This window comes from Coptis chinensis, chromosome 3 (assembly GCF_015680905.1).
Source record: "Coptis chinensis isolate HL-2020 chromosome 3, ASM1568090v1, whole genome shotgun sequence".
Taxonomy (NCBI): Eukaryota; Viridiplantae; Streptophyta; class Magnoliopsida; order Ranunculales; family Ranunculaceae; genus Coptis; species Coptis chinensis.
In genome coordinates, this window is record NC_141458.1 from 114,820,453 (window position 1) to 114,848,157 (window position 27,705).

Below are 27,705 nucleotides of genomic sequence, written 5' to 3' on the forward strand. Positions count from 1 at the left end.
GGTTTGGGCCATTATGTACTAACTCATTATTGAAATATTGCCCAACAATGGTTTGGGATATTAAGCAACAATGGTTAAACTACATGGTAGGCAGTAGCTGCCGCAACTGAATCGTGAGGGGACTCCGCAAATGAATCGTGAGGGGACTTTAAAGAGAGTGTTTGTTTACCAATATCATAACAAACACTATTACATGGCAGAGCAAATCTAGTAGTTTTATAGAACAACTATTTATGTAAATCCTATCGCATCACTATTACATAGAAGCCTACCTTTTTGGAGTGATTTGGGTACTTGTTGTTCTTGGTGATGACGCATAAGAGAATGGAACAGAAGTAGAAGAAGATAGGGATTTGAAAATGCAATTTTTTTAGTATTTATAGTAACCATCATACTTGTTACAGGGTAGTTAGGATTGTCAATGTATGAAGTAACCGAATATGTATTCTAAATGGTGTGTAGGACGTATCTCTTTTCAAATAGATTCAACTGAAACCTAGATTCTTGGCTTTAAGGGAAGTGGTTGAGTAACTATTTATAAATGAAATACTATGGCGGTTAAGATGTTTGATAGGTCCTATATCCAGTTAAGCCAAGTTTTTTGCAAGAAAAAAAAGAAAAAAGTATTAACCACTTCATTCTGGGGAAAAAAAAATTATTTGGGAAAATATTTGTAAGACGTGTAGTAATTCCTGATAAAATATTTGAATATGATTTCAAAACGTGTAAATCCAAATTAACAATGTTACATAGCGATAACATTATTTTTTTCAAAAAGATTTATGATATTTTTTTTTTGTTAGGCAAACCTATGTTGAACTTTAAAAGCAATGTTAGCGACGATCGTTGTTTGTAAAACGGAACATGAAAAAAAATAACGTCAAGACATTCAAAAGGAGACTACAATAGAACCAAAAAAATTGAGATGGAAGCTTGCAGTTCTATGAAGAAAATGAGTGTCAGTACTAAATTACCACCATGTGTAAATGATTTTATTATAGTCATCTCTGTATGAATTTATGTGAAGGAACAAAGGCAAGTGTGTTATGTATGTCAGAACGAAGTCCTAGTATCATACATCAACAATGACGACAACAATATAGTCTTGTCTAGAGTTCAATTCCTAATCTGTTAGACGGTAGTTAGAGCAGCAAAATAGATGAAGCAAAGGCTGCTATCAAAGCAGCAACAGTGATCATTGAACAACCCAACCAGCAGCAGCAGTGATCATTAAAACCCCCGACCGGCAAGCCTTTGCAAAGACGGTCAATTAAGCCTTGTTACTACATTAGTTGGTGGGGACTGAGTGTCAAGCTCTTCAGTAATTTTCGGCTTTGCTTCTTTAAGATGGAGGGCTTTGAGCTGTTCTGATGGTACAGGTTATTCTCGTATTTTCTGAGTTGCTTCTTTATGATGGAGCGTGTTCAGCTCTTGAGGGAGTACAGCGCCGCCGGTTTAATCTTTTTTCATTATGTAGAGACGCAAAGGATTTTAATATAAATTCATCTGTATTCTTAGCTCTAGATTCAAAAGTTTTTTTTTGCTTACTTTTCTTGGAATCTCGAAGTGTTCAAAAGCTCCATTTGAAGAAATAGGTTTATGAGGAATTCTTGTTGGTGGAGATTGATCATAAATCCCCCTTCACAATTTGATGGGGATTTTAATAGAAATTCATCCGTATTCTTAGCTCTAGATTCAAAAGTTTTTTTTGCTTATTTTTCTTGGAATCTTGAAGTGTTCAAAAGCTCCATTTGAAGAAATAGGTTTATGAGGAATTCTTGTTGGTGAGATTGATCATAAATCCCCTTCACAATTTGATGGGGTGTTCCTGAAAGATGGAGGGTATTATGCTCTTGCAATGCTTTGGACAACACACTTCTCAAACAAAGCATGAACCAAAGCAACAGAGGTAGGAAAATACAATATCAAAGATTAAAAAAAAAACATAAATCCCAAGTTTACCTATGTCGTTCCCTTGCCCTCTTCTCACCAGGTTGCTTTATGGTATTCTCTGCAGACACATCGCACGTGACCATTTTGGATTTTCAGTTTTTCATTTGATATTTAAACCTCAAGAAACATCGCAAAGATCATCGGGAGCCACATATGGAACAAAACCAAAGCTACCAAGTATAATTTAACAACAATAGACATTATTGAATCAACAATACATATGAGCACCAAGTAACTTCTTATGTTAAGTTCACCATACAGTTCAATTAAAATTCCACAGCTCCCCGTCCCCGCCTTTTACGCCAATTTGTCAATTCCTATATGAGCTTACCGGAGGCATGGAGCATCATCTTCGAGCTTTGGCACGATACTCGAATAAGCTACCATCAAAGCAACGTCTAATGCTTCTTTAGATAAGAAACCTTCTTCATCTCTCGCCAAGACATATCTGATGAGTCCCCACTCCAATTTGGATGCAATCCCGCAAACAACATTTACACGTTCCATTTACAAACCGGTAGATAGAATATCAATGATCAAATTAAACATCTGAAAATATCGGTAATCCAAGAACACTTCAAAATAAGTTGCACTAACCAGCCAAATAAGTCAAAAGCAACTTTGTTTCCATTTGGGCATGTTCCAAGCCTCTCGAAAGTGAGTTTATCCGGTAATGTCCGAGCATATTTTATGAAAGTGTTCTCTAGATTCACCGGCATGTACTGCATGCATAAAATGAAAAATACCAGCGATCAATATTCACATAAGCCTTTCTTCTCATCTTCACATAGGTAACAAAGATCGCGAACATAACTCTAACTACTCAACTCTTTTTGTTGAACTCTATTTTCACTTGCCCAATCTCAATTTTTTTTTAAAAATGCATCCTTGTAACAACACAAAGCGAGACTTTATTTCTCGCGACCAATTTTTTTTTCCTAGTAATTGGCGGATAAACGGGCATAATGACAGGTTACAATCAACTACTCTCAACCGACGGTAAGGGTCGATAATCACCTAGCTAATCAACTGAGAAGAAGAGATGTCGATCCGAAACCAGAAGAAGAGTAATCGTACGGTCCACCACATCCAGCCATTGCTGGGAATTGGGATGAATTCTGATCCAAACATTCGAATTGTTGACCAAAATCTATTGAGGGTTTTTGTTTTCCCTGTTTATGTTTTTCGTGTCCCTCAGTTGAAGTGAGGGAAAAATCTCTCATGCTAAACATCTGCTGAAATCAGTCGACATCTCCAATGCGAAGCTCCGCCTGGAGCTAAAACGGGATGTTCTGTGCCGAACCAAGTGCCACCACTATCTGACCAATATGGATCAAAACGCTGCGGGGACGTGTAACCACCCATTACTTCAAAAACATCAAGAAAGGACCACACAAAGTATCCCCCGAGGTTCGATCCATGACTGCAATAAAAATTTAGAAATTAGAGCGTGAAGGTCCTGGAATATGTCTTTGGTACATGTTTTTTATTGGCTGAATAGATTTAACTTTTTGTATAAAATGGTAATAACTCAACAGTTTATTAAATAAATATGCTAAGCTGTAAGCCTATAAGGATTCCTGGGAATTTACTATAGCACTGCCTAAGCACATATGCATCAAAATTTGGTTTGGTTTGCTTAGTGAACATTTGGATTCTGGATCCTTGCAGTGAGTAATAGCAGTTGACGTCAGATCCTTTCTAAACTGAAAGCGAATCAGTTTGGATAGCTCAAGTAATCCCGGAAATTGCAGGCCCTGCTACACATCCAAAGATAGCTCAAGTATTGTTAGAAAGGCAAAATCAAGATGCAGCTCTGATGGTGTTAAGGTGGTATGACCTTGATGGATTATGTGCTTATGCAAATAGGGAAAACGGTAGAGGCTTAATTGGGTCTCTTCGTGAGGCTCGGCAGATTCGGTGAGAGTCGAATGTTGGCTCGAGCATGGCGAAAATCACAAAACTGAGTTAAGAGTTACTCTCGAACCTATAGAGGCCACATCAGTAGTTGGGAGACCATATACAACCGCCAAGTCACCACCAGAAATCGAATTGACCCAAAATATCGTGAACCCGGCTTTGCCCCAAAGAAACAAACCTACATGAGTACCCACCTTAAAAAAATACATTGAACTGGCCGACATTTTTTCATGAAGTCTAGGCGGTCACGAGGCACCGTGATACTCCTAGCGGATGTCACCCCAGCATGGCCCCAAGATGTTTCAGACATTTCATGCATCGAACTTCATTAACTTTCCTACCTGAGCAGCAGCCAGATGGGCGTAGAAAATTGGGGCAACTGCAAACAAAAAAAGAGATACACCAACCATTTGGTTTTTTTTTACCTGTTTATCTTTTCGTGTCCCTCCATTGAAGCGAGTTCGGCAGAATATTCAACCATTTCACGGATAATTCCAGGGAAAAACCTCTCATGCTAAACATCAGCTGAAATCAATCGACATCTCCAATGAGAAGGTTCCGGTGGAGCTTAAACGGGATGTTCACGCCGAACCAAGTGCCACCACTATCTGACCAATATGGATCAAAACGCTGTGGTGACGTGGAGACCAATTTAAGTGACAACCATAGCAGTTTAAAACGCTGCGGGTACTTCCGCAATCCGTATCTGGATCCTTGCAGTGATAAATAGCAGTTGACGTCAGATCCGTTCTGAACTGAAAGTGAATCAGAAATCAGCTGACATCTACAATGTGTAAGGTCCCCCTGAAGCTAAACTGGGTAGTCCTACAACGAACCAAGGGGCGCCACCATCTGAGCAAACTGGAACAAAAAGCTTCGAGTAATTGGAGATTAACTTTAGTGACATCCATATTTGATCCTTTTAAAAACTTGCTTACATTCTATCATTATCTAATTGATAAAATTCTGGAGTTGGGACTCTCGAGCAGATTCCTTCCCTCCCAGTACTCATCCACCAAGTTTAGCCATCCAGCAGTATGGCAACCACCATACCTTTTTCAACATTGTGTTCCAGAGTCGTTATTTCTTTGAAAATTCTCTTAAATATCTCCTCTCTATCATTTCTTTTAACCGATAGTTTGGTTTATTTCGTAAAAGCAGCTTTCTAAGGGGTTCCAACATAAAGTCGAAGGAGTGCGCCTGGGGCGACTGCTCTTAATGTTCCCTTGGCATATGCGGGATGTGTTGCAGTGATTTCCATGGCTTTCAAAGTCTCTTGGTACATACGCATGTCTATATCCCCAGCTTGGAGTCCTTTGCTGAAGGACCGAGCCCGTATGAGGTTGAAGTCACAATTGGAAGGGGTGCATTAGATCCATGAAGTTGCTTTCATGATCTTTCACATTATGACCATGTAGTCTGGCAGCGGGCATGGACACCAGAAATGCATGAGCAGCGTGGCCAGTGGTTGTCATGAGCTAACCAGAAAACATCATATCACCATGAATTCTTCTGTCTGTAAAGAAGCTGAGGAGCAACTAACTTGTAAGTAGACCCAAAGCCAGCATACTCTGAAGCACTTCATAAGCATTAGGGAACAGGTGTTCTGCGAGCTTTATCAGCATTTCCAGCCTTTCCTCATAAATCTAACGGGAGAGCGTACACAGGTTCATCTAGAACCAAATTCTTCCGTTTCATATCTTCAAAAACAGCTTCTGCTTCATTAAGATGACCACAATGGGCAATGGTTTCCATCACACTGCTGTATTTGTTTATGGCTAAGTCTATGTCTATGTCCTAAGGAGTCTTCTCGGAGGCTAGTCTTCTCCACAGTCAGATGATGGGCAACTATACACATTTGAATTCCAATAAAGGCCAGTCCACAGATCGTATTGAAACACATAAATCAAATCTCAAAAACAAAATATTCTTGTAGAGAGTTAAATTCTTAAATCCTAATCTTATAGACCCATTAACGGGCGCACATCTTGTATATCACATTTACTAACATGTACTTGCAGATCAACTTCAGATACGTGTCTATTGCTTCACCACCACACGAAAAAAAAAACTTAAATCAACTTTAGTGACAAATAAATTGCTCCACCACCACATGTAGAAACTGAAATTGAAAAAGGACAAAACGGTAGGAAATAACAGCTTGATAGTCAGGAATTCCTAAGAAAAGTTCGAATGGCTGACATGCTATGTTTAAAGTCCCAAATGCAGTTATCAGTACTAAGAATAACTAATAGCATACAACATCAAAATAAATTTATTTTCCCTCCTCCTTTATCTGGGCTTGGGACCAGCAACGCAAGAACGCAAAATGCATTGGCGGAGTTAAAAAAAATTGGCAGTCGTGGATACCCTCCCTTTAATAGTTGTTATTCTAATTGTTTGGCGTTTGCTTTGTTTATAGTCGGGGACTTAATTATAAAAAATAAAGGCACTCGTGTACTGTACTAACAAAATGAAACAATTACAAAGTGAATATTTAAAATATAAATATCTCAAACATCACTATGTTCAATTGCCTAAAACGCAGCCTATGAAGGGGTAGAGACGACAAAGAAACATTCTAAGAAAAATAACTTTAAACCTTTGCACTCTAACCACTCTTCACTAAAAATCCTAGTTACTACTTGAGTATTGTTGGGTGGTTACAGATATACATAGGTTTTAGGGGATATAATGGGCAAATCAAATAGGAAGTAAATTTTGTGAATCCAATGGATTTCCCAAAATTTATACTCATAGGATATCTCCTACTTCATGAATGTTTATATCTCCGTGGAGAACCTTTTAAAAAGTAAAGCGTGGGGAGTGGTGGGGATGACGTATACCTAACTGCAACTATTAATTGTGGGTGGGTATCCCGAACTAACCATATTGTTTATTTGAACTACAATAGAGAAATAATCATAAAATAATTCAAATTATAAAGGTAATGCAGGAATACATCACATTTTATTGTAGATACGAAAATCAGGGAGTTGTTTTTTTTTTTAAAAACAAATAATGATTCATTGCATGATACCATAATGATACGAAAATAAGGTCAATGTAAAGCATCCATAGAATCATCATTATCTGAAAGTAAAACTTCCCGATATACAATATTTCTAGTGTAAGTTCCACTACGTTTAGTTAAGATTCCATTTTTGACTAAAATCTTTATGTTATTTCTTGAGACGCACCTCGACAATGCAACGTATAGTTGGCCATGAGTGAAAACATGATCAGGAAGGTATATATCATTTTCAGGAACTCTTCTTCGAAGTCTGGTTCCGCGCCGCCGATGTGAAACACTTCGGTTCTGTAAAAAACGAAAATGAAAATGTCAAAGCAAATGCTCGTAGAGAGTAGTAATTGAAAGGAAGAAATAACAAAATACCTCTAGCATTGGAACTCTGTATATAAGAGATTTAAAAAATAATAATAATAAAAATGGGAAAACAAACGATTGAAAAGCATCGAGGGGAGAGAGTTTGAATGATGAAAAGAGGAGAGTTGGGTGTGATTAGAATAACTTGAAAAGAACGAACGAAGGAAGATGAGAGTTTGCAGTTATTTGAAAAGAGTATGTGACTTTCGGTTTTTTCGCGGTTGTAATTTAAGGGGTTTAATGGTGAAGCATGTTGACCAATTTACCCTTTCAATAAAGAACAAAAAATAAATGTTTGTCTAACTTTCCGGTACCCTTCCCATTTAAAACTTTGGCATAAAACCGGAATACGGGAACTAATTGAGAAATCTGGTATCCGCTTTATATATAAGATTATATAAAAAATAGAATGATTTAGAGAGAGAATAAAATAAATATTTAATTAGATTTTAATTAACTATAGTTAATCAATAGTTAAAAAGTAGTGGATGTATGGTAGATGAGTGCTTTCGGGAGACTTTTCACTCCTAAACGCCTAGGACTATAATCTGTTGTAACGTGATTCCCAAGTCATCAGCTGATCATTTTCAACACGTTAGTCACCGTGAAAGTCAAGTATCCGGCCTTTTCCACACGGGCGTTCAAACTATCCTAGGTAGAATGAACTATAGTTGTAGCCTATAGAGGTGCATATAAAAGTTTATTATAGGACCTTATATATTTCTTCCGGGCTGAATTTACTAGGAAAAGTATTGTCAAAATCTATTCAATGGTTTAACTTGAGCGTAGAAATTTTTAGTTTGTGAAACTAACTGAATGTTAAGAGCATTTGCAATGCAGGTGATAGAGAGGGGGGTAGTGATAATTATCACCTACTTGGGTCCAAAGCTTTGTGCAATGCGGGGTGATAATGAAGGTGATAATTATCCCCAGTTCAAAGCGAGGTGAAACCAACCACCGAGTTTATCATCGACTTGTTAACCGGACGGGATGTTGGATTCCGTCTGATTACAAAACTCACCCGTGACGGAATCAACATCCCGTCCGAGTCCTAACGGACTACCAACGGTCAAAAAGTCGAACGGTCAAAAACGGTCAAAATAAAAAACTTTGGTATATATACAACATTTGTTTCATTTCAACTCACACTTCCAACAATCATATATCATATTTCTTCTTCTTTAAAATCAGTTCTTAAAAACCAAATATCAAATGGCATCAACTCAAGCATCTCAAGCAAGTGGTAGCACTCAAGCAAAAGCGAGAGCTCACTTTAGCATGTCCGATGATCAAGCTCTATGTCTTGCTTGGATAAAAATTAGTGAAGACTCTATTGTTGGTGCTTTCCAAAATGCAAAAGGATTTTGGAATCATGTAACAAACGAAGTTCAATCAAGCTGGGCGTGGGTCGGATAGGTCTCCCGATTCAATTAGCGGAAGGTGGAAATATATTTCAAAAATGATGAACAAATTTGTTGCAATTGTGAATGCGGTGGAGGCTCGACATGCAAGTGGTACAACAATACAAAGCCGGGTAATTACAACGTTGTCAATTTGGAATTTATTGATTATCTTAGTCTTAGTCTAATTATTTCCGTCTTCGTCTAATTATCTTAGTGTATTTATTATTTCCATTTTAGTCTTAGTCTAATTATTATCTTAGTCTAATTATTATTGCAGTTTAATTATCTTAGTCCTAGTGATTATTTTAGTCTAATTACCACCATTTTTTTTTTTTAGTTGTCCGAGGCAAGGATGACGTACCAACTACAAGAAAAATCGGCTTTTTCACTTGATCATTGTTACGTTATACTCAAGGATAATCCAAAGTGGAGTAACGTTTTTGAGGCAAGGTCAAGCCGCCCCACAAAGGGAAAAGGTCGCAAAAATGATGGTGAAGATTCAACTTCTAATTCACCAAGTGTTGGTGGAGTTGAATTGGAGGGTTCTCAAGAAATAGAGCGTCCAAAAGAAATGGAGCGTCCTCTTGGATCGAAGAAAGCCAAGTCCAAAAGGAACCAAGAAAAAATCATTTGGTATGTTGGAGGGTTACTTTACACGTTTAGAGGATACATTTGCACAGGATGCAAATGAAACACAAAAATGCTTAGAACTTAGGGAAAGGGAACTTGCATATGGTCAAAGAACTGTGATGGCAAGAGAAGAAAAAAATCGGATTCAAGCAGAAAAAAATCAGGTTCAATTGGAAAAAAATCGGCTTCAAAAGATGCAATATGAAGCTAAGATTTTAGCGACCGATACAAGTGTCCTCCATCCCGATACCGCTTTTATAATCGAAAGCAACAACAAGCTGAAATCGTCTTTGAATGGGGAAGGGCTAGAGGTGGTTCTAGCTCTAACTAAGCTTATGTATTTTAATTATCTAGTATTTTATTTTAATTAAAGCACTATGTATTTTAATTAATGCACTATGTATTTTAATTTCCTTTGTCTTTTTAATTAATGCACTATGTATTTTAATTTCATTGTATTTTTAATTAATGAACTATGTATTTTTATCTAACTGTTTTTTTTAATTAATGCACTATGTATGTTCTGTCCAATATAATTATTTTCATAGAAATACAATTACCAATCAAATTAAAATACATTGTAATATAGTTCATTAAAATACAACTGATTAAATACGTTGGAACTACATAGGAAATACATTAGGAAATACATAGGAAATACGTTGGAACTTAATAGTTCACGTTAGGAAATACATAGGAAATACATAGGAAATACGTTGGAACTTAATAGTTCACGTTAGGAAATACATAGGAAATACATTTTCATTTCCATTTTAATTTTTAGCCTCCTTCTCCCTCATCTGGATCCGACCAATTTGGATCATAAATTGGTACCGGATCTGCTGTTTCTTCAATGCCAGTCCAATTAAAAACATGTTCAACTAAGTCCTTTTGAAGATTAGTATGTGTAACTTCATTTCTGATCTTATTTCTTGCTTCAATCATCGATAGACAAAATGAAAACCATCATCTTCCGAAAAGAGCGCGGGTATTGTTTCTTTCCTCGACCTTTCCAATTCCAAACTCCACTTTCACGTTCATTCTCAACAATCATATTATGCATTATAATGCATGCCTTCATTATATCTCCAAGAACAACAACACTATGACAACGCCAGAAGCCTTAACAATATGCCATCGTGCTCGCAAAACTCAAACGCCCTTTCAACATCCTTTCTTGCAGCTTCTTGGCGTTGAGTAAAGATCTTTTCATGCTTATTTCTTGGATAACGAATGGCTTGAACAAATGTGCCCCATTTTGGGTAAATACCATCAACAAGATAATATCCCATATCATAGTCATTACCATTCACATTAAATGCAACAGCGGGAGCCTCACCTTGCTCTAATGATTCAAAAACATGAGAACGATGAAGCACGCGTTAATGTCATTATCGCGAACTGGTAGGCGAAGAAGCAATGCGGATCCAACAATGTTTGTCTGCAACGGCTTCAAGTATCAAAGTTGGTTCCTTCTTGTACCCTACATGTGTTCCAGCCCATCCACTTGGGCAATTCTTCCACACCCAGTGCATACAGTCGATTGATCCAAGCATTCCTGGAAAACCCCTTGCTGCATTTTCAGCTAATATCCTAGCAGTGTCTGCCTCACTTGGTCGTCTCAAGTACTCTTCCTCAAACGCCGTGATAATTGCCTTGCACCAACGCTTCATAGATACATTTGCTGTGGAATCTCCAATTTGTAAATACTCATCCGTTGAATCAGAAGAACAACCAGTTGCTAATTGTGCAACTGCAGCTAGTCCCTTTTGTAACCCAGAAATTGCTTGCCGACCCAATCCATCCACCTTGTCTTTAAAGTAATCGTCGAATGATGCAACAGTATGCAACATATACATAAAAAGCTCTCTTGTCATCCTGTACCTTCGTCTAAACTTATGAGGAGGCCACCTACAAGGTGTTGTGAAGTAATCCCTCATTATCTTTTGTTTACTGAAATCACCACCATCTCTAAACGTGTACTCTACGCCTGCATTGATCCATCCGCGTTTGTCCGTATCCACATCTTCAATTTCAATGGCTGCTTGAGTCATTAATGCCCCAAAGGATGGATAATAACGCAACCTCCTCCTCCTCCTGGCAGCCTCATCATATCATTATGCTCATCTCTTACTCTTTCCATGTAGTCATCTTCGAAGGAATCGTAAGATCGACCCGGTGAAACCAGAAGACGAACTATTACTACTAGATCCTCCCCATAACCTTTGGTTATATGTAATTCTTTCTTCTCTAGACATTTTTCCTATTTTTAGCTTGGTTGTGGGGAAGAAGATGGCTATGTTGTTTGTTTGATATAAAAGATAGAAGAGTAAAACGAAATATGAAAGGTAAGGTCACATATGATAAGGTCACATGTGATACTTTGATTTTGGTCCACTTACCAATTGACAACACATTTTATTAGATTTTTGTTCACTCTCCAAGTGACAACACATTGTATCCAAATGTCTATCCATGTACCCTCAATAATTCCAAATGGGCCACCATCCATAATTGCATTGTTTGGAATAGTAAAATGTGCAGGGAGGAGGGCTTAAAACCAGGCCGGGATGTTACATTCCGTCTCGGTCTAAAAAACCAGACGGGATGTTACATTCCGTCTCGGTATCCCCATACACTATTCCTGTCAGAACCTGTCAGAACCAAACCACCTGCAAAATGAGTGATATTCCAAACTAAAAATTTGTTGTTTCAACAATGACAGGAAATGAGTGAAACAAATGTGAAACGAGCGAAACGAATGTTCCATTTTTGGAAACATACGAACTTATAAGTTTTTAAATTTTTTTGGCCATAACCTCATTTGTTTTATTGACATATTCATATAAAAACACGCTAATATACTTTGAAAATAATAAAGAAGACAAACAACAATCATGAACAACACCCAAGTCTAACACGTAAGCTTCGGTAAAAAAACTAACTTATAATTTCTTAAAAAATTGGACATAACCTCCTTTGTTTAATGACATATTCATATCCAAAACTCATCAAAGAAAACACGCTAATCAAAAATTCATTACAAACAACAATCCCAAACGCCATAAGACAAGTAATGGGCTATACGGTTATTACAAACTACAAAAAATATATCGAGACCTCCTCCCCTACGAGAAGGCCGGTCGAAGAGCTCTCCCCTACGTCGTTGTAAGCCTCTCGGTTGAGCTTGAGCTTGAGGTACTCCACTTCCAAAGATTCTCCAACTCTTGCACACGTCTCAAGCTCCAAAGTTCGACACGTTCTTCTTGTAAGTACTCAAACTGCGACGAGAGGACTCCATGAAGGACTCACGCGATGGCATAAGTGAGAGTCAGTAGTTAAGGAGCTCGACCTTACTTCATCCTGTTTAACAAAACAAATGCAAGTTAGGGGTTATAGTGAATACTAATAATAACAAATCATAAATAAATTCAAATCATACTAACCTCGCTAATCGCTTTCAATCAGACCGACAAATCTGCTACCACTGCGGCATCTATCGGGTGGAATAGGTATTCTCATATCTTGCCCCCGAAGTAATCATGCTCCAATGCCAAAGGTCATCATCATCAAATATCTCGTGGAGTTCTTTGCGGCATCCGAATATCATGAAACACCCGGGGCCGTGGATCGTGGCAACTCCACTCCTCCCGGGGAAATGAATGTCGGGCCTCAATGCTCCGAAGTAACCCCTTCAAAATTGGTGCCCCGGTATAACGCACCTAGCAAGAGACCTCGACCAACCCTCTTCCAATATAAGTCATAGTAAGCTCAGAAACCGAAAAGTCGACGCGTCGGCCACTCATTTGGGTTTGCTCTATGGTGTGAAAGAACGGCGGGGAAGAATATCGAGGTCATCATATCCATAGGTGGTGGGTAAGGTATAACAATCTCTCCGGATACTTGCCGCCAACATCGTCCCCAAGGTACCATCGGTGGATCGACCTATAAGTATCATTCGCCGAGAAAGAAACCTTGCTCTATGACACATATATGATAGTCTACGGTACTCCTTTGTTCTCTGGAACATCCGGAATATCCGCGATAAAGGGTCCGAAGATGAAGGACTCGCCCGGGGTTGCCACTCAATTCGACTAGCTCCCTAAAAGCTCAATCTGGCGACGAGTGTTATGAATATTATGTGATAGGTCCCCATACCCCCTCCGCCTACGATGAAGCCCCATGCTTGAATACGTGGAATCGGTCATGAGTCTCATCCTCTTCCAACCTCTTCAACACGGGATGCATCACACGAAAATGCTCGCATTACCACCAATACCGTCATCAATAGATAAAATACAATATCAATATATATATAAACATGTCAACATTAATAATTAGATAAATAAATGAAATGAAACAATAACTTAATAAATAAGACTTACCGGTATAATCCAAACAAAGCCGCACAAATTGCCTTTAGCGGCTTTCGTCTCAACAGCGAGGTCTAGCCCGGTGTAAAGGTATGCTAAGATGGATTGACCCGGTCATAATCCCACATCCTCTCTCGCCCGAGACAATGCCATCCACCGACACGTAAATAACTATCGGCATATCCAAATAATACCGCACCAACAAAGTAGAAGAGGAAGGCGCATTACATACTACTGTGGATCGACTCCTCACCAATATGATAGTCTTTTCGGCTTCTCCTTGAGTCTATTCAAATATCTCGCGTAAACCAACTCATATTTATAGCTCCTCCCTTAAACTGCTTTCACCGATAATCTCAAAAACTTCGTCTTGCTCATCATCTTCAACCAAATCAAAACATTCAAAGAAACTCATCGCCCGTAGTAAAACCTCTAAAGTTTCATCAAAAGGAACGGCATCTCCATAACCAATTGGGATACCCGTGAGCATTGTGAAATCAAGAGGGGTAATCCCAAGCTCACCCCATGGGAAATGAAATGTGTGGGTAGTTGGCCACCACCGCTCAACTATCCCAAACAACAACGCCTGATCATTTTGTCCCAAATTACAATTAAAAAAACTCCCAAATGGTGTGGCGGATATAATATCGATAGCGTGACAAAATTAGGATCCGTTTTTGATTTCATACAACGCCACCACGACACAACATTTGAAAGTGCACAACGACTTTCCATAAGTGTACTTCTTCCTACATTCAACAAACACGCAATACGATAAAATTCAAACTAAAATAAACTAATATAAACTAATACAAATTCAAACTAAAATAATACGACAAATTCAAACTAAAATAAACTAATATAAACTAATACAAATTCAAACTAAAATAATACGACAAATTCAAACTAAAATAAACTAATATAAACTAATACAAATTCAAACTAAAATAATACGACAAATTCAAACTAAAATAAACTAATATAAACTAATACAAATTCAAACTAAAATAATACGACAAATTCAAACTAAAATAAACTAATATAAACTAATACAAATTCAAACTAAAATAATACGACAAATTCAAACAACAACAAACTTGATATAAACTAACATAAATAATAATAATTAACTTAAAAAAAAATCAAAAACTTACTTGAGATTCCGCCACTCGATTTGCTACGTGTCGGACCGATGTTGACGCTAATGGTGGGTGGTCCTCGATTTCATTAACGATTGGAAAATTAAACCCAAGTTCAATTTTCGTCCTCCTCGCCCACATTACTGGCGTTCTCGACGACGATCCTTTTGCCCCTTTTTTTGGAAATTTTGACATTTCCAAACCATCGGGAAATCTTGATGTGGTGAGGTTGGTGGGGATGGGTTGGGGGATGGAGAAGTCATTATGAATGGAAATTTGTGTTCAAAGGTTGTGAATGGAGGCTACAAAATCGAATTTTGGTCGGAAATGAAGTGAAAATGGAGCTGTTTCGTCTGTTGGTATTGAGCCATCGACGGGATGTTACATCCCGATCTCGTTATAAAATATCGACGGGATGTTACATTCCGTCTCGTATAAAAACTCTCAGACGGAATCTAACATCCCGTCCGAGATGTTTTTTATCACCTTTGCATTGCACAGCTTCACCTTGTTTATCACCGGGTTGGTGATAGAGGGGGTGAAAAGTGAGGAGGTGGCGGTGATAGAGGGGGTGAAAGTTATGACTTGCATTGCAAATGCTCTAAGAGTAGAAATAAAACGTACGTTGATTGTGGACTTTCTTTATCACTTACCAGAAAGGTAAACTTAGGCGTGTTACTGGGCTTGCGTGTTACTAGACTTCTGAAATTAAAGTTACGAAACTTCAGGAACGGTTCTGTTTTTGAGTTCTCATTTCAACAAACCCTTCAATAAGGTCCGTAGTAGCAGGAACACCTCACTCGAGATGCTGAAGTCCATAAAGGGCTTGACTAAGCGCTTCTAAAGTGGAAATGATATTCAAGTCCTGGAACAAATATAGTCGTCCTTGTTTGTTTGATTGTTACATGACTACAAGCAAGCAGCGGTGGGACCCTTTATTGTTTGGTGGTCGATTGATATGGAAGTGCATGGACCTGAAATCCTAAAAGACTTGTATCATCAGTATATAAGAGAATCTGGGTGCGTCCATAATATAATCAATAGGTTTCACATGGCAATACCAAAATCAGCTGTGGCTGTACTAATCCTCTTGTTATTCGTAGAAACAGTCGAGCTCAGCTGGTGTAGCGCTGTTATAAATTTACAATGTCGAGGGAATGAAAGGCAAGCTCTTCTCGAACTGAAACAAGGTCTCGTAGATACTTCAAACCGGCTCTCTTCTTGGGTAGGCCAAGACTGCTGTAAATGGGAAGGAGTTGGATGCAACAACAGGACTGGGCACATCGTCAAGCTTGATCTTCGAAATCCATTTCCTGTAGGATTTCAGCGCTATGAAGATTATGGTAACGTACCTCATGACAAGGCATGCCTAAGAATTATTGAGGTAAATTCATCTCTTCTAGAGTTGAAACATTTGAATTATTTAGACCTCAGTTGGAACAATTTCTCGGGAAATGAAATACCGAAATTCTTTGGGTCATTTCAAGAATTGGAATATCTGAACCTCTCTTCTGCATGGTTTGGAGGAACATGTTGGGTTGGTGGAACCGTCGAGCTTTGCTCCGGTTGTCCGTATACCACACTCACCCTGGTACTGATGAAGAGGTGGCGACCGCTTCGTCCATGGCGGCCGCTTTCGGCAAACGCTGATCTTGATGCCTAAAGAAGAATATTCACACCCAGCGACGCAAGGCTCAGCTCCAGCCTTTATTGAAGAGGCTGGCCACACCTACCTAGCCAAGACTCAAGGCTCGGCTTTTTAAGAAGAGGGCTTTCGCTCACCTAAGCCTTTCTCAAAGGCCCAAATTTTAATGAAAGCGCCAGCACCACCTATGCCCCAAGCTCTCCACTTTGCCCAAGCCCATTTTACTTCCCCTTTGTCTATGTACACCTATATAAAGGAAATAGATTAGGGTTTTGATGTACAACTTTGAGAGATTCATTTCTAGGGTATTGTGGGAGCTCTGTTGAGCTAGGGTTTGAGTGAGGCCTCTTCTTATTGATTCTTGATCTCTTGTAAACTCTCAATCTTTGTTATAAAGCTTCGGCTCTTGTGTGTGGATGTAGGTAACATTTACCGAACCACCTAAATCTTTGTGTCTCTTTGCATTGTTACTTCCATTATTATTGTTGCTATGAATTGTGATGATATTGTAGTGGTTTTGCTTTGTTGAGGTTGTTGTGATAACTACCAAAGTCTTGGGTGGGTGATTTCCTTGGTGTGAGCTCCAAGTTGAAATCATTTGGGAAAGAAAGTAACTAGATTGAGGTGTGACTTTCTAGTGAAATCTCCCAACAAGTGGTATCGAGCATAGCGATGCGGTCGAAGCTGAGGGTGTTTGAGGAAATCCCTCTGAGAGGTTCTCCACCGTAGGTTTTTGATTCAGAAGAGTCATGACGACCGAAAAGGAAAGCTACAAGATAGAAGTTTGTGGAACAAACTTGGCTATTGGAAGATGCAAATTGAGGATGTTCTCTATCAAAAGGATTTGATGGAAACATTGATATGTGAGAAGCCGATGAGATTCCGCAAGATAAATGGGATTTGCAAGATAGAAAGGCCTTGGCCACAATCCGATTGAGTCTTTCGAAGTCGGTAGCCTTCAATATCAAAACTGAGAAGACGGCGAAGTCTCTCATGGAGGCACTTACTACGATGTATGAACAACCCTCGGCCGCAAACAAAGTCTATTTGATCACCAAGTCGTTTTAGTATGAAAATGTTGGAGGGGACCTCCTTCAAGGATCACCTAAATGAATTCAACCAAACTAAGGACCAATTGGAGTCGGTTGAGATTACATTTAGTGATGAGGTGCTAGCTTTGGCGATACTTGGACAATTGCCTCCAAGTTGGAAGGCGACTATGGCGGCTATTAGTGGCTCTGCGGGAATGACCAAGTTGAAGTTTGAGCACGTTGTTAGTATGGTACTAACTGAGGAAATCCGGAGACAGGATTGTCCGTCATCTTCGGGATCAACTTCAGGGTCGGCATTGAGCACTGAAAGTAGGGGAAGAAAGTCAAACAGGAGTCGTAGTAAGAAGAAGTGGAGGGGGAGATCGAAATCTCAAGCCTCCCAATTGCAAAGCGTTGAACACAAACCTCGAGACATAAGTGAAGTGGTGTGCTATAATTGTGGTAGGCGGCCACTATAGCCCCAATTGCCTCTAACCAAGAAACAACAACAACATTAATAAGAACAAAGAAAAGAATCAAGAAGCTAATGTTGTTGAGATGGTAGATGGCGCTTTGATATGTTCGATGGAGCACAAGAAGGAGTCTTGGGTACTTGATTCCGGCGCATCTTTCCATGCTACCTCACATCGAGAGTTCCTTGAGAACTACACCGAAGGTGACCTTGGAACGGTCTTTCTCGGTGATGACCAACCTTGTGACATTGTCGGCAAAGGGTGATGTGCATATCAAGATGAATGGCTCGTCATGGTTATTGAGGGACGTCGGACATGTTCGGTTGAGGAAGAATTTGATTTCGTGGGGCAATTGGCAAGTGAAGGATTTGTTACAATCTTTCTTGGTGATACTTGGAAGGTCTCGAAGGGTTCATTGATTGTTGCAAATGGTAAGAAAGATGGTACTCTACATGACTGCACATGGTTGTGAGTCGATTTGCGTGGCACATGGCAAAGAGGATCGAATGTTTGGCACCGCAGACTTGGTCACATGAGTGAGAAAGGAATGAAAATCCTTCACTCTTACGGTAAACTCCCAAAGTTACAATCGGTGAAATTGACTTACGGAGAACCGTGTATTTGGAAAGCGAAGCGGGTGAGTTTTCAGAGAATGGGTCGGACTCGAAAGCTAGAAGGCTTGAGTTGATACATCTGAGATGTCACTGGGGGGGCGGCTAATGTCTCTTCACTTGGCGGAAAGTCATATTTTGTGACTTTCATTGATGACCATACTAGGAAGGTGTGGGTCTATTTCTTGAGACACAAGTCGGAAGTATTTGAAGTGTTCAAGACTTGGAAGGCCATGGTTGAGAATGAGACAAGCTTGAAAGTAAAGATTTGAGATCCGACAACGGTGGAGAGTATGAGGATTCAGGTTTTAAAATCTTGTCTTGACAATGGCATCAAGATGGAAAAGACTTTGCAGGGGACACCTCAGTGAGAATGGGGTTGCAGAGCGGATGAATAGAACAACGACAGAGAGCTAGGTGTATCGTACACTAGCGAGGCTTGCCCTGGCGATTAGGCGAGAAAGTGTTAGCCACAGCGGCTTACGATCAATAGAGGACCATCGGTGCCTTTGGATTTTAAGATTCGGAGGAAGTGTGGAGCGGGAAGGATGTGAACCTTTCCCATTTGAAGGTGTTTGGTTGTGTGTCCTATGTTCACATTAGTGACCAAGCTAGAAGCAAGCTTGATGCTAAGTCACTAAAGTGCACCTTCATCGGCTATGGCGGTGATGATTTTGGGTATCGCTTTTGGGATGATCAAAATCGGAAAATCATTCGTAGTAGAGATGTTGTGTTTAATGAAAAGGTGATGTACAAGGGCGAGAGATGAAGCCTGAAACCAAGGAATCGGATGCAGAAAGGCACGAGTATGTTGAGTTGGAAGACTTTGATGTAAGTCGTGGTATAGTGGGAGCCCCACAGTCAGAGGATGACAGTAGTAGTGACTCAGAGAATAATGAGGATACTACACCACAGAGTCCATCTCCACCTCGTGCCCCAAGGAAGACATCCAGGCCACATGTACCGAAGTTCTAGATATCCGCCCTCCACCCATGTGAATTACTTGCTACTTCGATGGTGGCGAGCCCCAATGCTATGATGAAGCATTGGAGGTGAGTGATGCAAGCAAGTGGGAGCTTGCTATGCAAGATGAGATGAAGTCCCTCATCTCCCGTGGCGTGGGAGTTAGCCAAACTACCCGTGGGCAAGAAGGCTCTGAGAACAAATGGGTGTATAGAGTCAAAGAGGAACATGATGGTTCCCGAGGAGATACAAGGCAAGGCTAGTAGTCAAGGGTTTTCAGAAAAGCGGGCATTGACTTCCGCGAGATATTCTCCCGATGGTGTGGCCCGAATACTATTGGTCGGTGTTGAGTATTGTTGCAGCGGAAGATTTGTATCTTGGCGGTTGGATGTTAAAACCGCCTTCCTCCATGGTGACCTAGTTGAGGAAATTTATATCGCGAACCGGAGGGTTTCATCAAGAAGGGTAAAGAGAATATGGTATGCGGGCTCGAAAGAGCTTGTATGGTTTGAAACAAGCCCCTAGGGCGTTGGTACAGGAAGTTTGATAACTTCATGCAAGGAAATGGCTACTATAAGTGCAACGTGACCATTGTTGCTACTTCAAGAGGTTCGACTCCGGCTACATCATCCTGTTGCTATATGTTGATGATATGTTAGTAGCGAGTTCGATATGTCGAAATTGGGAGATTGAAAGAAGTTAGCAAGTGAGTTCTCTATGAAGGATTTGGGTCTAAAAAAGCGATTCTAGGGATGAGGATCGAGAAGAGATAGGCGAAAAAGGTATGCGGAGTTGTCTCAGGTGAGTATATTGAGAAGGTATTGAAGAGGTTCAAGATTATGGGTAGTGCGAAACCGGTTTGCACACCTTTGGCGATCCACTTCAAGTTGTCAAGGAACACTCTCCCAAGATCTGTTGAGGAAAGAAACTTCATGGCTAAGGTACCATCGCCTCTGCCATTGGAAGTCTTATGTATGCCATGGTTTGCACACGTCCGGATATAGCCCAAGCGATTGGGCTTTTGTCGATAGATTTATGTCTAACTCGGCAAGCAACATTGGGAAGCCGTGAAGTGGATATTGAGATATCTGAGAGGTACTACAGAGAAATGCCTATGTTATGGAAGGGGTGTTGTGAACCTGCAAGGGTATGTGGATGCCGACTTTGCAGGTGAGGTAGATCGCATGAAGAAGCACACCGGGTTATGTCTTTCTGATGGGGTGCTACTGCGATGAGTTGGATTTCTCGATTCTGAGAAGATTGTTGCTTTGTCTACCACGAAGCGCAGTATGTGGCGATTCTGAGAGGCAAGCAAAGAGATGATCTGGTTACAGGGATTGATGGAAGAGCTTGGGATGAAGCAAGAGAGAAGTGTGTTACACAGTGATAGTCAGAGTGCTATACATCTTGCCAAGAATTCCGCTTTTCATTCTAGGACCAAGCACATTGGTCTCCGGTATCATTTTATCCGATCTCTGTTGGAGGATGAGGTTTTGGCACTTGAGAAGATCCAAGGGAGTGAGAATCCGGCGGATATGTTGACCAAGGCCGTGCCTACTGAGAAGTTGAAGTTGTGTTCAACTTCGGTGGGTCTTCTTGTTTGAAGACCATGATGAATGAGCCGAGTGTTTCTTTAGTTTTTTGGATTTGGATTGAGTTGTTACAATTGAGATGTGATGTGCATGAAGAATCTCGAAGGTTCCAAGTGGGAGATTGTTGGGTTGGTGGAACCGTCGAGCTTTGCTCGGTTGTCCGTGATACCACACTCTTCCCCTGCATCGATGAAGAGGGCGACGGCATTTCGTCCATGGGCCTTTCGCTCGGCAAGCAACGATCTTGCCGATGCCTAAAGAAGAGGCGCAGCTCACCCACCTAAGCGCTCGCTCGGCTTCGGCCTTTATTGAAGAGGGCCGCTCACCTAGCGACTTCAGCGCTCGGCTTTATTGAAGAGGGGGGGCCACCTAAGCCGCAAGACTTCAGCCCCTTGAATGAAGGCCCGGCGCTACCACTATCCGCCAGCTCAAGCTCTCGCATGCGGCCCAAGCCCATTTTACTTCCCTTTGTCTATGTACACCTATATAAAGGAAATAGATTAGGGTTTTGATGTACAACTTTGAGAGATTCATTTCTAGGGTATTGTGGGAGACTCTGTTGAGCTAGGGTTTGAGTGAGGCCTCTTCTTATTGATTCTTGATCTCTTGTAAACTCTCCAATCTTTGTTATAAAGGAAACTCGGCTCTTGTGTGTGGATGTAGGTAACATTTACCGAACCACCTAAATCTTTGTGTCTCTTTGCATTGTTACTTCCATTATTATTATTGCTATGAATTGTGATGATATTGTAGTGGTTTTGCTTTGTTGAGGTTGTTGTGATAACTACCAAAGTCTTGGGTGGGTGATTTCCTTGGTGTGAGCTCCAAGTTGAAATCATTTGGGAAAGAAAGTAACTAGATTGAGGTGTGACTTTCTAGTGAAATCTCCCAACAGAACAGTTCCCCGTCACCTTGGGAACCTGTCGGCATTGCAATATCTCGACTTATCTCTTCCAATTTATTCCGGAAAGTTTCCTGAATTAATTGTAGACAATTTGCATTGGATTTCTAATCTCACTTCTTTGCAGCACCTTGACATGAGTAGACTAAATCTTCTTAATAACCTATTTGATTTGTCGCGAGTGATTAGTTCACTTCCTTCTCTACTGGCGTTATACTTGTCAAATTGCGGTTTTAGGTGAGATTCCTCTGTTTCATTCTCAGGAGAATCTTACATCTCTTGTCATCCTAGACCTTAGCTCCAACCACTTTCAAGGAACAATCCCAAATGCAATTCTGAACATGACTTCACTTAAAGTTCTTAATCTCTCCAATAATCAGTTCACTTCTGATATCCCAATTCTACATGAACTAAGGAATCTGTACAAGTTGCAAATATTAGACTTATCCTCAAACCAATTTGGTGGAGAGGCGATTAAACCTTCTGGAAACTTTTCATCTCCATCCATTGCAGATAAACTAGAGACTTTGCATTTGTTCAAAAATCAGCTCAACGGGTATTTGCCTGGTTGGTTGTACCAGCTGAAGAACCTCAAAAACCTTGATCTTTCAGCCAACTCATTTCAAGGTCCAATTCCTGAATCTTTCGGAAATTTGTCAAAGTTAAAAGTACTGAGTCTTGGTTTCAATAAACTAAGTGGGCCTATCCCTGCAACACTTGGTCGACTGCCAATACTAAGTGTATTAGATCTCAGTTCGAATCAATTGACTGGAAGCCTTCCTGAAACTCTAGGAGAACTGTCAGAGTTGAGAGTGCTAGATCTATATAACAATTCATTTAGTGGTCATGTATCTGAGGTGCACTTTGCTAAACTCTCTAAATTACAAGTGTTACGATTGAGCAGAAACTCTCTGTCCTTGAAAACAAAACCCGGTTGGTTACCACCCTTTCAACTCGAACATATTGGACTAGGGTTTTGCCAACTTGGACCTCTGTTTCCTGACTGGCTGCAAACACAAACAAGATACACTTTTCTGGATATGTCTAGAGCAGGGATTTCAGATTCCATACCATTCTGGTTTGAGAACCTTCCCTCCCAACTAAACTTCATAGATATCTCCAATAACCAGATTTATGGAACAATGCCTAATCTCGTAAAATCAAGAACTCCTGTAAGACTTTTTTTTAATTCTAACAAGTTTGAGGGCTCATTTCCCTTCTTCCCTTCCAATGTAGAAGTTTTGGACATTTGCAATAACATGATTAGCGGACAAATTCCAGAAAACATAAGTGATATGCTCCCTGCATTGATATTTCTTGGTCTTTCCAATAATACTCTACATGGAAGCATCCCTAGTTCACTGTGTAAGATTCGGAAGCTGCAATATCTCGACCTTTCAAAAGATAATTTGTCAGGACATCTCCCTCAATGTATGAGTGAGTTACAGATGGCGGAGGTTATAGATTTGTCATCAAACAATCTATCGGGAACTATTCCTAGTTCAATTGGTGAGCTATCAATTCTAAGATCATTGCGGTTGAGCAACAATAGTTTTCATGGAGAGCTTCCTCCGGCCTTGCGACACTGCAGAAGTTTGTCCATTCTCGACGTTGGCGAAAACACATTATCAGGAGCGATTCCGACTTGGATTGGAGAAAGCTTATCCTCTTTGAAAATTTTGAGGTTAAGATCAAATATGTACGATGGTAGTATCTCTCCAAAGCTATGTCGTTTGACCAATCTTCAGATACTGGATGTAGCACGTAATAATTTATCTGGAACTATCCCACCTTGTTTTGCCAATTTCAAAGGCATGGTTTCCAACCAAAAGGAAGGGCGATATGGTTTCAGTAATGCTACGTTCTACGCTGACAAACTAACGCAAGTAATCAAAGGAATAGAACGCGAGTATGTCAAAATCCTGTCACTTGTAGTCAACTTGGACCTCTCTCATAATAATTTTGTTGGGCAGATCCCCGAACAGCTTACAAGCCTTTCTGGATTGATTGGTCTGAATCTATCCGAAAATCACTTATCAGGAAACATCCCAAAGAAGATTGGTCAGATGCGGTCACTGGAATCACTTGATCTCTCCATAAATCATCTTTCAGGCACAATTCCTCAAAGCATTTCATTATTATCTAGTCTAAGCCGCCTAAATTTATCATTCAACCACTTGTCAGGACCAATTCCTTTGGGCAGCCAGCTCCGAACCTTTCAAGATGTAACCATTTACAAAGGTAACCATGAACTATGTGGACCTCCACTTGTTCAAAATTGCCCAGAAGATGAACCGCCTCAAACTCAAAAGCATGCTGATAATGAAGAAGATGATAACTTCAAAATGCGATGGTTTTACATTGGCATGGCATCAGGATTTGTGGTGGGGATCTGGGGAGTTTGTAGTGTCTTGTTTTTCAAGAAGAGCTGGAGGTATGCTTATTTTCGATTTATTGAGGACCTTATTGCAGAGTTGATGCGGAAATAGCAGCAAGGATAAAACGATCAAAGACGACATTGAAAGAGTCAAGCTTAAGGAAATGCATTGATCCCTTGATTACACATTTCTTAATTGTTTACTAGGGGACCATCTAGAGACTTTAAATCCTTCTCAAATAAAATGTGAAGTTACATTTTCTGAGTGAAATCAGTGAAATGGTTCTCTCTTTTAACTTTCAGAACATTTTCTTACTTTGACATCATGACGTGCGTATTCGTATAACGGTAACAACACAGATCTTCAACACATAGTAATACTCAAATATTTTAAAATAAAATGAAAAAAATGAAAACGAAAAAAAATGAAACAATGGGAAAATGGATACGAACTTACATCACATCTTTCAATTTTGAGCAGATGTCGTCGTTCTTAAAACACTCCCTCTCTCATTTCGATTAAACCGAATGCTCAATCCATCTCCCACTTCCTCCTCCAATCTTCGGGCCACCACTACACCGCCACTCCGACTATTAAACCTAATAGGAAAATATTGAATTCGGCGCATTTTGGCAAAAACACCAATATTTGCTTCTCAAAAACAAATCCAGTTTTTCATCAAACACTAGTTATGCAACATTCAAATCCCACAAACAACTTAACTAACTCTACTAGTTGGCTGCCCTTTCAGAAACTGAGATCAAAATATCAAACAAGTGTAACAGATATTAATGATGAATCATGGAAACCGTTCTGCTTGCACTATAATTTATTATTGTAAGTTTGTAACCCCTAAAAACGTTATAGGTAATAAATATCGCCAGTAATTTGGCCTAGCCTTAATGGAAAATAGAAAAGGTGATTATGTAATATAGGGAACAAGTTTTGGCTTGTACAAATTCTGCACTAGGGTCGCAGTCTCGCAGACACACATACCAATTACCAAGCAACCAAGAATTGTGGTATTTTCTTGATAAGCTTAAGTCTTTCATTCTTTAGTAGTTTAGTGGAAAGAAAACTTTTTCCCTACTAATGTTGGATTATTTTGCATTTTCACGATAAAACAAAATGTTCGTTCAATCCGAATGTTCAACATTTGGTTTGGAAAGAAAGGTATCAGGATGGTTTCGTTTTGTACAGATATTAGTAGACTTCAAGTCTTCAAACACTTAATTTCTGTAGAATGGTATAACTCTAATTCGTGGTCCATATTCAATATCTCATTTCGACCAAATGTTCACTTCTGGTTTTCAAGTAGGCGAGCTAGCTGGAAAACAGGTCTTCTCTGATATCTTATTTTTATTTTCGTGACTTATCGGAATATCAGAAAATATGTGGACTTCAGAGACTTGTTTCAGAATATAAGAAAATCTGGGTTTCCATATTGTTGTGCCCAGTGTGTCATAATTTTAAAAACTTCCCTTCGCTTGAATTGCTTCTTGTTTTCAAACCAAGAGGCTATCCTTTGAATGCTTCATGGCAATGCCAAAATCAATCATGGTCGTATTAGTTTTCTTTTTGTTTTTGGAAACAACGACCAAGCGCAGTTGGTGTGAAGTGAAAGCTAGTTCGCACTGTTTGGAAAATGTAAGGCAAGCTCTTCTCAAATTCAAACATGGTCTGATACTTCAAATAGGCTCTCTTCTTGGATAGGCGACGACTGTAGCAACTGGAAAGGTGTGCAATGTCATAACGGCACTGGACTGTTAGCAGGGCTATTATCAACAATTCAGGGTGAAGTCCGAGATGCATAAGCATTATTGGCAGATGCAAAATTACCTGCATGAGAAGGTCCCGGTTGAGAAGACATAAAGACAAACTACTGGCACCTGCTGATCTCCTATGGAGAAAGAGCACTAGAAACAGAAGACTCTGATGTACTAGAGTCAGCAAATAGGCGTGCTGAGGACTAAGATGATGAGCGTGGTGGTTGAAAACCAGGAGGACGACTGATTGTCTTTACATGCCCAAATCTGTCACAATAATCACACTTTTTCTTCGAAAGACGAAAAGTACCAGAGGTCGTTGGCAATGGCAATGGCAAAAGACCGGATAGTGGTGCCTAGAAAGTCTGTGGAGGAACTGATAGTGGTGGCGGATAAGCATAACATACTACCATAGCAGAAGTCTCATACATAAGACCAGGAATATGAGGCTTTTGAAAATTGGTTAAGAAAATTAGTCATTGCTCGCTCTTACGTTTTTCTCAAAGTATAGTATGACTCAACTCATTGCCGAAACCAAATTACGGAGTCTATATATATTATATATTGAAGCCCAACCAAGATTGAAATGCAAGATATTTTCTAAGCTGTGACTTTGCGTGTGTGGACCATCAAATAGTGTGTTCATATTGCTGTGAGGGATCATTTCAAGAGCTTTCTCATGCTTCTTGTTTGAGACACTGTTGGTTAATTGTGTAATATCGTTACATGGCAATGACAAAATCCATAGGGCTAGTGATGATTGTCATGTTGTTCATCGAAACAAGCAAGTTCCGTTGGACTTCCATAGAATGAAAAGCAAGCTCTTCTCAAATTGGAAAAAAATGAATTTATGGGCATCCAACTATAACTAAATACACATGATCGGCAACAAACTATTTTTTTATTGGGCATCATGGTTTCCAAATTTAACAATGTGGGGATTCCGTCTATTTTCTGTAACAGATTTTTTTTATTTTATTATTAAATAAATATATTATTACACTTTATTTTCAAAATGTTTTTTTTATGTTAAGGTCACTTGATATGAAAATATCACATGTGTAATTGTAGTTAAATGTAATTTTTTGTTTTTTTTAGATTTTTTTTGTAATTAAATTTATTTTTATAGTAGTCAAGGTGTGCAATTGAGTGTCCATATAAGTTTTTGTTAACTATTTGAGACGGAACTTAGACAGAATCCCCACATTGTTAAAATAGAACCACGATAAATCATCTTGCCGAATTACGATAAAGCATCGTCTTGTGTATGGTTGTTGTTTGGAGAGTTGTTGAATATTTTGTTGGTAGTTTGTTGTTGATAACTTCCGCATTAGACACAACAACCATGATGCCCAAAGTACTATATATATACTAGTATAAGTGCACGTGCTTCGCACGTTTGTCATATACAACTGTAATTATTGGTTGCGCTCTTCAGAATAGTTGGTTGTATTTACTAATTAACGACATTCAAATTGTCAATAAATAGCCAAATTAAACAAAGGTTTATATAATGAAAGAATAATCAATTGCAATTTT

General features: G+C 39.5%; 1 protein-coding gene and 1 long non-coding RNA gene across 2 annotated transcripts; one reads left to right on the forward strand and one right to left on the reverse strand.

Annotated features, from left to right (window-relative positions):
• Positions 1 to 3,003: 3,003 nt before the first annotated feature.
• LOC147513250 (uncharacterized) lies at positions 3,004 to 27,419 on the reverse strand. Its single transcript, XR_015215337.1, has 4 exons — positions 24,857 to 27,419; positions 7,074 to 7,192; positions 5,883 to 5,995; positions 3,004 to 3,376 (listed from the first exon to the last, which is right to left on the reverse strand). It is a non-coding gene; the product is annotated as an uncharacterized LOC147513250 (long non-coding RNA).
• LOC147513251 (receptor-like protein EIX2) lies at positions 15,858 to 24,536 on the forward strand. The gene is given in 3 exon segments (XM_086599626.1): positions 15,858 to 16,338; positions 22,022 to 22,210; positions 22,212 to 24,536. Coding segments are annotated over 3 exon segments (2,970 nt in total). The 3' UTR covers positions 24,512 to 24,536.
• Positions 27,420 to 27,705: the final 286 nt, after the last annotated feature.